The sequence below is a fragment of the Mus pahari genome, chromosome X (assembly GCF_900095145.1).
Source record: "Mus pahari chromosome X, PAHARI_EIJ_v1.1, whole genome shotgun sequence".
Classification (NCBI taxonomy): domain Eukaryota; kingdom Metazoa; phylum Chordata; class Mammalia; order Rodentia; family Muridae; genus Mus; species Mus pahari.
The window spans coordinates 98350413-98363590 of record NC_034613.1 but is presented as its reverse complement, the minus strand read 5'-3'; the positions used below and the strand labels follow the sequence as shown (position 1 = coordinate 98363590).

The window sequence follows — 13178 nt, the reverse complement described above, 5'->3', positions numbered from 1 at the left end:
TCTTCTTCTTCTTCTTCTTCTTCTTCTTCTTCTTCTTCTTCTTCTTCTTCTTCTTCTTCTTCTTCTTCTTCTTCTTCTTCTTCTTCTTCATCTTCTTTGTCTTTTTTTAATGAACCTAGACCTCACTGATTCTGTTAGACTGGTGTCAGCAGAATTTCAGGGATCCAAGTTCCTCTGGCCTTGCCCCATGGAGTGCTCAGATTCTAGACCCACTTCTATGCTCATGTTTATCATGTGATCTAAGCATGTAGACCTATGTTCTCAAAACTCATGAAACATTGTATCAATCCTTGGGATGTATTTGAATCATCTTTTCATGAGCTATGTTTTATTGTTGTTGGTTGAAAGTCCCTTATGGTTTGTCAGGTGCATAATAACTGAAAGCACTATGTCTTTAGGGAAATGTTTTATGTTGAACAAGATTTGAGTTAGACTAAATGAAGTGTGTAATAGGTGTTATTCAATTTTCCTCTTGTTTTCTTCAGTGTTCTTGTTTCTGAACCTCAGATATTTTTTTCTCTCTCAGAAATTTAAAATACATGATAACTGAAGGTTTTGGGGTTTTTTGTTTTTGTTTTTGTTTTGTTTTGTTTTTCAGCTACAACAAACTTCTATTATACAAAGTCCATATTCTGGTGATGGTATATTATGAGGGGTAACTGTTTCAGAAATCTTCTATTGCTTCAACCTCAGAGTTCAACAGGGGAATAAAACTCCTAGGAAAAGGAATAACAGACATCTTCTCCGGGTAATCTTGTACAAATCATCTATATTCGTATCCTAAGCACTATTAATCATTATAATTTACAGAATAATTATTCTATGCAATTATTACTAATGTCTTTACCTTTGTCAATTGGAAGCATTTATAATAATCCAAAATAGGTCTATTTCCACTGCTATCTTTTGTTTTGTTTTGCTTTGCTTTTGTGTGTGTGTGTGTGTGTGTGTGTGTGTGTGTGTGTATGTGTGTGTATGTGTGTGTGTGTGTGTGTCAGGGTTTCTCTTTGTAGCCCTGGCTGTCCTGGAACTCACTCTGTAGACAGGGCTGGCCTTGAACTCAGAAATCTGCCTACCTCTGCCTCCCAAGTGCTGGGATTAAAGGCATGTGCCACCACTGCCCAGCTCTACTGCTATCTTATAGGTGTAGAAATTGAGACTTATACCTTCTTGATGACTTCTCCAATGTAACACAACTACATAATTTTGTAAAAATGGAATTTGAAATCCAAGTCTATATGGTCGTTGCAAATATTCTGTTTTGCAACCTCACACATACTAACTTGCTTTATTTTATTCTTCTGCTTTGCCTTCTCAGTTACCGATATAATATATATTCCTTATTTCCAAAGAAGTCACTATTTCTTCCCATGATTTTGAACTGTTTATAATTTGTTGAAGAGAAATAGACTAAATTTTGTCATTCCAAGATAACTTGAAGTCCTTGCCTTGTATTTTTAACACATCCAATTTTGTTGGCATAGTATACGTACGATTGCTTAGCAGGTGATTCTGCTGAAGTGGATTAAGAGTAGGAGCACCACCAAGGCCTGGCTGGCCAGCCAGTGCTGCGTGAGTAATTCCATGTTGAGGTCCAGGAGCAGCAAGTGGAGATTGTATCTTATCTTTATCCCAGGAGGATTCACTTCCACCTAAAAATAATGAAATGAAAACATTTCAGTTGATAGCTTTACCATGATTTTTTTTCATCTTCATTGTAGAACTGTAATAAATAGTATCTCTTAGAAATTTTTTTATTGATCTGCAAACCTACAATCCTACTTTCAGACCCATGAGGACCTACAAACACTGTTTGTCTAGGAGCTACCTTTCTTGGGTAAGTCATATCATCCTTATCTCTCCTTTTCTCTCCAACTCTTTGCAATTTGCAAATCCACAAGCCTCATTCCAGACCTGTAGCCTGCATAATCCCCATCATATGAGCTACCTTCCCTGAGTAAGTAGCTTATTCCCTTTGTCTTTGCAATCTCCAACACATGGTATATGCTAACTCACAAGCCTAGATCCTGACAAATGAGCATTAAACTCATGTTTAACTTAGCATACCTATCAACAACCTAACTGATCTCAGGTGACACATTTCTTGCCCCTGGCCCCATCTAAGGAAGGACACATTATTTTATCATACGTACAAACAAAGAAACAAGTTCACATGCCTAGGTCAAATCAGAAAAATAAAAACAGGGACCACAACAACATAACCACCAACAACAAATACGGAAACAATGGCAACAACAAAACTTAGACCAAAACAGCATGTCTCCCACAAAACTTACTAGTATTCTGCAAGTGTGCTCTAATGGCAAATACCTCAATGAATACCAGAACACACAGTATTTAAAAAATAATCATAAACTTAATAAAAGACTACAGGAGTTTTAAGAATACATAAAGAAAAAATAATTTAACCTCATTAGCATAACAATAAATGCTATAGGAGTGTCCAAGAAAATATAAATCCACAGCTGAATGAAAAAATAAACATAAATTAGGATTTAAAAACTGAATTCAATAAAGATATAAAAATATCAAAGATATCAGAAGCTGAAGTGGAAATGGAGTTGAGAAACTCCATATCCCAGTTAGAAAATTCAGGAAAAAAGCTTTACAAGTAGAAGGTAGGATAATAGAACTCGAACATAAAATAGGGAATTTATATGAAATAAGCAAAGAAAATTTTAAAAATGTAAAAAGATAGATCACTTGAGTGAGGATAGACCTAGGAAGAGAAAGGTTGAATTTCACTCTTATCTGAGGCTCCTATCTCTAAGTCTTCAGATGTGAGTACATATGGGAAAATGAAAAACAAACAAGCAAGAAAAAGTAAACAGAGAGCAGTGCTGGGCTATGGTATATGTGGGAATGGAGAGAGGAATAGTATGGTATAGGTTATCTGATTATGAAATGGGAAAAGTAGGATATTCTAATCATGTAAAAGGAAGGAGATAAATATAGAGGATAGAGGATGGTAAAAATGAGGACATTGGAAAATTCATAAGGAATCTCATGATTAAGTACCTACCTAAAATAAACTATAATATATCTAAGTATGTGAATAAATAAACATATATAGTATAATTGAAAATTTCTTATATATAATATATTATATATATAGTAGTAATATGTAGACATATACATTTATGCATATATGTGTAGGTATTCAGACACATGCATAGACACACATATGCACACACAAAACAATGAATAATTGTAACAGCAAGGAGGGATATGTGGGAGAGTTCAGAAGAAGGAAAGGGAAAAATGATGAAATTTTATTATACTGTGAAAAATAGAGGTAATATTTGTTTTCTTTTTTTATTACTATTTTCTTTATTTACATTTCAAATGCTATCCCGAAAGTTTCCTATACCCCTGCCCCCACCTCTGCTCCCCTACCCACCCACTCCCACTACTTGGCCCTTGTGGACGTTGTACATCGTGGTGCGCACTAGGCTCCGCACCACGATGTACAACGTCCACAAGCAGCCAAAAAGACTAAACAAACCAATCAAAAAATGGGGTATAGAACTAAACCGAGAATTCACAACAGAGGAATCTCAAGTGACTGAGAAACACCTAAAGAAATGTTCAAAGTCCTTAGTGATCAGAGAATTGCAAATCAAAACCATCCTGAGATTCCACCTAACACCAATCAAAATGGCTAAGATCAAAACCTGAGGTGACAACACATGTTATAGAGGATGTGTAGAAAGAGGAACACTCCTCCATTGTTGGTGTGATTGCAAGCTGGTACGATCACTCTGGAAATCAATATAGAGGTTCATCAGAAATTTGGAAATAGCTCTACCTGAAGACACAGCAATACCATTCTTGGGAATATTCCCAAAAGATGCCCCACAATGCCACAGGGCCACATGTTCCACTACACTCATAATGGACTTGTTTGAGTCTCTAGCTGCATATGTAGCAGAAGATGGCCTAATTGGCCATCATTGGAAAGAGAGGCCCCTTGGTCTTGCAAACTTTATATGACCCAGCAAAGGGGAATGCCAGGACCAAGAAGTGGGAGTGGGTGGGTAGGAGAGCAGGGGCGGGGGGAGGGTATAGGGAACTTTCGGGATAGCATTTGAAATGTAAATAAAGAAAATATCTAATAAAAAATAAAACTGCAAAAAATATTTTAAATTTTATTAATATGATCTATGTTCAGTCACTAGATAGCTATTGGTCTACCTGTTTACCCCTTTAACATGTAGGCCTATTTATTCATTTCAATATAATAGTTTGTTGGCATTTCCCTAGCTAAATAGCACAGACAGGATTCCATAAGCAACAGAATATTATTTCCTCAGCTGTGGTTTTATCATGTTTGGTTTCTCTAGCTACCTCTTTGGAGATGGCTGCCTTCTTCCTTTATGTTGACAATTTCATGTTTCTTTATCAGCTTACCCATGATGCTAATGGGTGTGCTAATTTTTTATGTACAGGCTCCAGTCAGAAGGGATAGACTTTGTGACTCACCCACGGCCTTCTTTTAAGGTAACATAGCCTCCACTTTAAAGGGTCTATTTACAAATAATCTCATTTGAGAGTAATAGTTTATATATTTATTAAAATTAAAATGATGATAAACCATATGTGACAAAATGATTAACATATTAATACCCCAGTTGATTGGTTATTTCAATCATTATCTTACCAGGAGACACCTACTCTAAACATGAATCTTGATAAGCTGATATTTAGCAGAAATACACATCCTTAGAATCAGTCTAAATGATAAAGTGATAAACTGTGGAGACATAATTTTTAGAGTGGACTGACAAATTTTTATTGGATTAGTTGGAACCTTAAGTTTTAAATTTTTAAATGTTTCTTAAAACTTATTTTAAAATGTTAGAGTTCCGAGAAGATTATTTACTTTCCTGATTTCTCTTAGGAAATATAAATGAACAGAAGGAGGCATGAAAGCAAGAAGCCTTTTTTAGTAGGTATGTGGCATTTTAGAAATGCAAAAGATATTTATACCAACTTATATTAATATTGTTCATCACATTTCCATACATGAATAAAATGTAGATCTATCTAATTCAACCACATATTGGGCATTCTTCCTACTCCATCATTCCCAACACATAGTAATACCTTTTAAAGCTTTCAAGTTGACATTTACATTTTATTTAATCATTTAGGGGAGAGAGGTCATGCCACAACCAATTTTAGAAGTCAGAAAATGAAGTAGTAGAGGTCAGTTCTCTCCTTCCAGCATATGGCTCTTGGTATTGAATTCAAGTTTGGCAGTAAGTTGCTTTACCTGCTGAGCAATCTCACTAGCCCAAAGTACAAAGATATGTGGGACATAGCTTAAAATAACAAAAGCAATTATACAGAAAGCTTACAGTTATTATCATTCTAAAGAGAAAGAAAGTCAAAGCAGTTGACTAAACTCACAAAAAAAATAGGATGCCCACTCCCATCATTCCCATTCAACACAGTGGCTTGAAGTCTTAGCCAGAAAAAAAGTGATAAGGAGGATAAAAATACTAAAAACAGTCAAAATATCACTATTTGAAAATAATATGATTTTATATAAGAAAGGCACTAAAGACCCCACCAAAAATTACAGCTGATTTATTATTTTGCACAGCCTTACCCAATGGCTTTCTTTAGCTTTACATAAGGAAAGCAAAAATTCAGGATTTCTCATGTTCTCTTTTCCTTTTTAATTATTTATTTATTATTATTATTTTTGTGTTTGTAGAGTTGTCTATGCTGTATATCAATTAAAGATTAGTTTTTTATGTTAAAAAATACAGCTGATAAACATATTCAGCAAAGTAGCAGAATTCAAAATTAGCATGCAAAAATCTGTAGTCTTCCTGTACACCAACAACAAACACAGATCAGGGGAAGAGTCCTTGTCACCAGAGCCTTGAAAGAACCTTGAAAAAAATAAAACTGAGGAAGTGAAAGACATTGAAATAAAATCTTAAATATACTAAAGAACAGAATTGATGATGATATCAGAATGTGGAAAGGGACCTCCTGTTTCTGGAATAGTTGGGTTAATGTTATGAACTTGATCATCCTCTCAAGAGCAATTTGCAGAGTCCACACAACACTAGACCCTTACAGCCCATCCTGCCCAAAAGTCAACTACAAATGAATCAAGGACCACAACATAGGACTTTATACCTTGAAGCTGACAAGGGAAAGTAGGGAATACAGCTGAACACAATGACACAGGAAAGGAATTTCTGAATAGAATGCTAGTAGCCTAGTCATTAACACCAACAACTGAAAAATAAGACAAATCACTCTCTATTTGATTTAAGACCCAGTCAACAAGAGGAACTCCAGGACTTGTAGTAGCAATGTAGGTAGCTAACTATCCACCTCTAGTGAAGTCATGGATCTTGGACAAGAATCTACAACAGTCACTTTATTAAGCTAGGATTGCCCCTAACTATTTAACTGTATTCGAAATATATGTCCCCATGCACACAGATGAGTTAGCCCTCACTCCAATCCAAAAACAAACAAAAAATACTTCTTTTTGCAACATATGAGAGAATTATAGAAAACAACAACTAAACAAAATGCAGAGTTTGTGCTTTTACAACAGAGCCCCCAGAACGAAGTCTTCATGATCATTGCAGAAGAGGCAGAAAAGATCATTAACAGCCAGAACAGGAAGGTTGATGAGAAACTATGTTTCCTAGAAACGTCAGAATCTATACTCATGAACGTTGATAAATATGGCTGCCTAAACATGACTTAAGCAAAGGCCACAATAGACATGCTAATGCAGGGAAAAGCTCCTGAGGCCTCAGCCCTAGAGAAATAACCATAGGCAACAATGCTCAGAGTTGGAGAAACAGTCTGTCCCAAAGAAGAGCACACCAATTTGTTCTCCATTACCAGATGGTCAGTTCTGAAATCAAGTAATATTATACAGATTTAATAGGTTGTATTTATATATGTGTTTAAGAATATATATGTATGAATATATATGTATGTATATATAATTCTAATAGAAAAAAGAGGCCGTGAATTTGAAAGAGAGCAAGGTAGTATATAGGAGAATTTGCAAGGAGGAAGGGGAAAGTAGGAATTATGTAATTATATTATAATCTCCAATTTAAAAAAATAAAAAAAAACCAGCAAGATTACCCAAAAGCAGATTCTTTTTATTTAAATCACACTGATTAAATATAGCAGAAAATTTAAAATAAAATGAAAGGAAAAGAAAGCATGCAAAATTATTTTTATCTAATAAAGCAAAACAAAACAAAAAACCCAGGACTTTGAACCTCTGACCCCCAAACCCCCTGTTACAGGCAACACCATCATTCTTGTGAAGAAGCTTATTGAATGGGAACATGTCTTTTTCAGTCACATATACAAAGAAATTTTAAAAAGTAACGCTAAACATCAAAGAAAGCAAACAACTGAGATTTTAAAAATGGACAACAAACTAAATAGAGAGTTATCCAAATATGGAAAAAAACAAACTGCTGGGAAATACATTTTAAAATGTTAAATATTCTTATTTTTTCCATGGGGGGATAGTCTATTTTATTTTTGATTAAGGAATGCGTTAATCACCCATATTAGTGGGGTTAGGATGCAGTTCATGTTTCCACAGACACAATTCAAATGTGTGGATGTATTTCCTTCTCGTAATCAGAAATCCATGTTTGGGTTAACTTTTTCTTAATGTCCACCTGTGTTCGAGAACATAGTAGTTTTCTTCTTTTTAATGTTTTTCTTATTAGATATTTTCTTTATTTACATTTCAAATGCTAGTTTCCTATACCCTCCCCTTTCCCCTGCTCCCCTACCCACCCACTCCCACTTCTTGGCCCAGGCCTTCCCTTGTGCTGGCTCATATAAAGTTTGCAAGACCAAGGGGCCTCTATTCCCAGTGATGGCCGATTAGGCCATCTTCTGCTACATATGCAGCTAGAGACACAAGCTCAGGGGGTACTGGTTAGTTCATATTGTTGTTTCACCTATAGGGTTGCAGACCCCTTCAGCTCCTTGGATACTTTCTCTAGCTCCTCCACTGGGGGCCCTGTGTTCCATCCAATAGCTGACTGTGATCTTCCACTTCAGTGTTTGCCAGGTACTGGCATAGCTTCACAAGAGGCCGCTATATCAGGGTCCCTTCAGCAGAAATGTTAAATATTCTTAGCAATAGGGAAAATGCAAACATAAAACCGAGTTTGAAGGTAGTTGCCCTGTAATGTGGCAAGGATGTTTTTGTTCCATTACTATATACCATAGGCTAAAAAGTAAAAAGGCTATTGGCAAGAGCAGGTAATCTTTTAGGAGTTGTTGGCCATCAGGAACTCATAGTGACATTAAACATTATTTGCCATTGCCTTCAATTATTATTATGAAGGCCAAGAATATTTGACTAGATAAGCCAGAATCCCTGGGGGACACTCTACTATCATTCTTCTTCTAAATGGATACCATGTTAAACCAACTCCTAAGAACCCATTATTATGCATGTAAGATTGCTGCATTTTGTATCCCTAATTGGAGAAGTTTCTTTTTTCAGTAGATTAGGATTAGCAGAGACCACTCCTGGTTAGTCAGAAGAGAGCAAAGAGATGGTGGGTGCTCAGCACTAAAGGGAACATCTATGCCATTCCTTTTCCTTCCAGGTCTTAATGATTATTGCAGAAAAGGAGCAGGAAAGACATTAGAAGCCAGATATGATGAATGACTATAATGAAATGGTATTTTCCAAATACAAATGGATATTTTCTTATATAAACTCACAGTAACATATACAAGACTTCTGCAAACTCAAGACAGGTAAAATCCAATCATCGGGTGGGAGATATGCATAGAGTTCTATGAATAATTTAGAAGTTGTTAGTAAGTCATGGCTTCTGAAAAAGGCAAGAGTCAGGTTTCCTCTGGTCACATGGTTACTCTGGACCATGCTCCAGGGGGTAGCACTATACGACCAGTATTTGGGGCAGTATTTAGGTTTGAGTTAAACAATTGGTAAAAAGTAGAAGTGTACATTTACCTGGGAGGAGTTGAAGGACTTGTATGCAATCAAAAGATATTGTAAGCATTGTCAAATATTAATTAAATAACCCCACACACAATTTTCTTTTAAAATTCTGGAATGAAGTCTATAAGATTCAAAATCTATTTGACGAGAAAGTTTGTTCCTGGAACAAATAGGAAGTCCTTGTTTATAATATATGTACTATTAAAACTATTATTCAGTCCAGGCTTACTACAAAATATTGTACTTGATTCAGGCATCTTTCTAAGAATTATGCTGATGTACTTTCCTAAATACATGTAAATCCCCGAATCCCAGTGCATTTGTTTCTAAATTAAACTACTGCAAGATGTAAATATTCCCTGTGTACTGTATGAGGCACCGTGACTAAAACCTTAATATTCAATTATTGAGTTTCAAAGATTTTAGGTATGTAGGTTATAAAATCACATGTAATGGAGGCACAGTGACCTTTTTCTGAATGGCAGAGTGTGGTCACGGGGTTGAAAAGATGCTTGCTCTCTTGCATACTGTGATGATTATACTTAAAATTAATTTGGCACTACCAATTATAAAAAGGTTTTGCTTGCTATTTTGAAACTGAAAATGATAAATATATCTTAATGCTCTTTTTTGAACCTAACATACTTTACTTACTTTATTTACACATGTCTTCGAAAGCCTTTACTGGAGCAGAATTAGTTTTTAAATTCCTTTAAGTCAAACTATACTCTGGGACTAATAGAGAATATTTCTATAATACACCATACTTTTTAAAAACTGAATTCCTTTCTTGCTACTGTATTACATACTGAAAGATGTTTGAAAAATAATAAAAGTTCAAAGCAGCAACATTTTCTTACCTGAATTTCAGTTTCTTTTGTCATTTTTAATAGTAAGTGGTCTCTTTAAGACAAGCTATTATACAGTCAATTGTAACATAAATAATCATATAATACCACCATATATCTTTTTTCCTTTTGTGGTATTTCTGAAATATTGAACATCAACTGCAGACAATACAAACTGAAGATTTATGCTAAAGAGCTATTTCCTAGAATTCATAAGCTGTGACATATGTGCTTGTGATTTATATTCTAAAATTCTGATCCATAAAATAAATTACAAAAGTTGACCTGTAAAGACTGAACAAAATATTACAGCATCTATTTTTGATCTTAAGTAACATAGCAACTGGTTACCTTTCAATTCTGTTAGTAATACCCTGAGGTAACTGAATGTTCTCTCTGGCCTTGGCAGTCTATCATTTAGTCTATGAAACTATAATGCTTTATAGTGCAATATTAATTAGTATTTTATTTAATTATTTTTCTATTAAATTTTCTCTTGGAATGATATAGCACAGACTCAGATAAAAGAAAACAATCCAAGATTAGAAGTTCAGTAAAAACTATTCAAATGATATGGTGTGTGAGGTTTTACAAAGTTATCTTGATTTTAAAAATACAATATACAGCATAAATTAAAAATTCTTGAACCCCCCCCATCTGAAATTCTACAAAATGCAATACTTGGATATTTTTATCTCCCTCAATATTTCATCTTACAAGATTTATGATATATAAATATATCAGTTATATAGGTTAATAGATTTTATTATCACATTAATTAATGAACTAGGCCATGGTTTCTAAGCCAATGAGTTAGAATAAGTAGCAAATGACAAGACTGGCTGCACCGAAAAGGGTCACATAATTCACTTTTCTTTCTTTCTGTCTCCTAAGCATTCATCACGCATATATCTTAATATCACCCTTAAAAGCATGGTAGTTTTGTATCAGACTAGTAGTAACCTTTTATGATTTGGAATATAGTTGAATGGAATCATAAAGTGTTGTAGTAACAATGCCAAAATGAATCCATTTGAACATTTACAGCAAATGCTGAGAAATAATTATTGCCCAAATAGTAACATTTCTTGAGTTTCCTACCTAAAGACTAGTCTCTGAATAGTGGAATTAGGGTAACATCACTTGACTATCATTTGTTAATAAGTCACACTCTATAAGACCAAGTAGCACATAAAGTTAGATAAAACATGTGGTATGACTATATTTTCCTCAGTTATAAGAGCATAATGAAAAGTAGTTAGAAGTATAGTAACAGGCCTGAATCTAGATGTTGGCATACCCATTTAGAATCTATGGGCTTTAGAAAGGGTATTAAATCCTCTGAACCTTATCTTACACATATAAAGACAGTTTACCTATCCTGCTATTATTGTAACAATTAAATAAGATAGAACATATAAAATACTTACTGTAATTACTAGGGCGGATAAGAGTCAAATACTTTAAAACACAAAAGACAGATCAAGTTGGTTCCATTATTAATCCTAATAGACTCTCAACAGGATTAGCACAGGATTGAGGCTATGAGAGATATCAAGAATTGAATAAATAATTCACATAAGGCTTTTTAAAAATTTTACATTTTTACTTGAATGGACATATATGTATGTTAACATATTGGTCTTAAAGAAAATTATATAGTCAAATATGTGAAAGCACTGAAAATTAAGGACAGTATCTATGACTTTACAGGGATACTGCCAACAATTTATCAGTTGATTCAGAACATGTAATTACAGCAATCCTTGCCAAAGATTCAAAATATGGCCATTAAGTCAGTAATTCCCAATCTGTGTGTCGGTCAGTCATACTTAAAAAAGTATGCTTGTCACAGTGGATTTGAGAGTGCCTACTGATAATTATATAGTTAGAGGGTTTAGAAGATATAAATATGTTCTATAAACATTTTTCAAAAAATATCCTACCAACTATACCAAAGTGTTTCATAAAATGTATCATTTTAAAGATTTAGATAAGAAGAAGGGATAGACTCTTCATAGATATGTTTGAGGACAATTCTTATTTACACATTGACAGAAATTTGCTAAATTTTGCTTTCTAAGAATTAAAGAGTCTTAAAAGTAAGTTTGGAATAAAAGATAAAAAAGCATTATTTTCCAGTATAGACTGTGGATTCAATTCATACATATTTCCTTCATTCAATTAATATAAATCTAAGTAAATTTTGTAAAAAGAAAAGTATCAATTTTTAAAATTATTGTAGAAAGTTAGGAAAGAACAATCTAGGGTGTAACTTAGGTACGAGTATAGAAGATGGATACTGATCTAAGACCAAGTTACCCAGGTATAACCCAAGAAGGAAATGAGACAGGACTCTCAGGTGTACAAACAAGACAATTCACCCTTTCCCTTCCCTGTCACTGAGCAGAACCATCTAATGTGAAAGAATGCAACTGGATTCAGCACTAAGTACATATATACAACCATCAAAGCAGAGTTTCTTCTACTATAGAAATGGCAAAATATAAAGCCACCAACTCATTCAAAAAATTCTTCATTTGATAATAAAATACACTAAGCTTTTATTTTGTGTGTCTTTTAAAAATTTGTTCTTTATTCATTCAACATACTTACATGAACATAGCTATAGACTATATGCCTCTGGATGTAAAATTAAAAAATATTATACTTAAGTTATTTCTAAAAAAAACATCAAATATTTAAATCCACTAAAATATATTTTATTGTTGATATCTTACAAAATGATACAAAATGATTAATTGTTCTGCCTGTTTCCATTGAGAAAAAAATTTTACTATTTTAAAATATTTTCAAATTATGTTTTCTCACTAATATGTTTTCCTTTTGCTATTTGGTTTGTTTTCTAATTTTGACATATTTCCAATTTGTCATAGAAATAAAAATATTGTACAATCTGGAAGTTGATTGGAAAGAAAAGTAATAATATTTTGTCTCTGGCCAAAAAACTGTGTACCTAGCTTCAAATATAAATAGGCTAGTTATTATCATAAAATACAATGGCCTGAAATATTGCATGCTACAGTGATCATTGAGAATATACCAAATAAAATGTATTAATTTTTGCATTGATATGAACAGCTGTAACTTTGCATATTTTCTTTAAATTATGGGCTACACTTTTGCCATGCATCACCTTGATTATCTTTAAAAAAGTTTTAACAGCTTGCTTCCTCATACCAATGCCCAGTTACGAATTCCAAATGTTTTGTCACATTTCTTCTGAGCAATGCCGTCTGCCAGAGGTGGCATTTCATGGCTGTTTACCCTGACTCCCTCCAAGAATTCAT

The 13178-nt window shown here is 33.9% G+C and overlaps 1 protein-coding gene across 3 annotated transcripts in view; it reads right to left on the bottom strand.

Annotated features, from left to right (window-relative positions):
* The window catches only part of Dach2 (dachshund family transcription factor 2), a 476923-nt gene that overhangs the window by 126396 nt on the left and 337349 nt on the right, over nt 1-13178 (bottom strand). For all 3 annotated transcript variants that reach the window (XM_021187660.1, XM_021187661.1, XM_029534190.1), the window contains one exon: nt 1494-1652. In XM_021187660.1, the coding sequence (XP_021043319.1) occupies nt 1494-1652 (159 nt within the window). The remainder of the gene's footprint in view (nt 1-1493; nt 1653-13178) is intronic.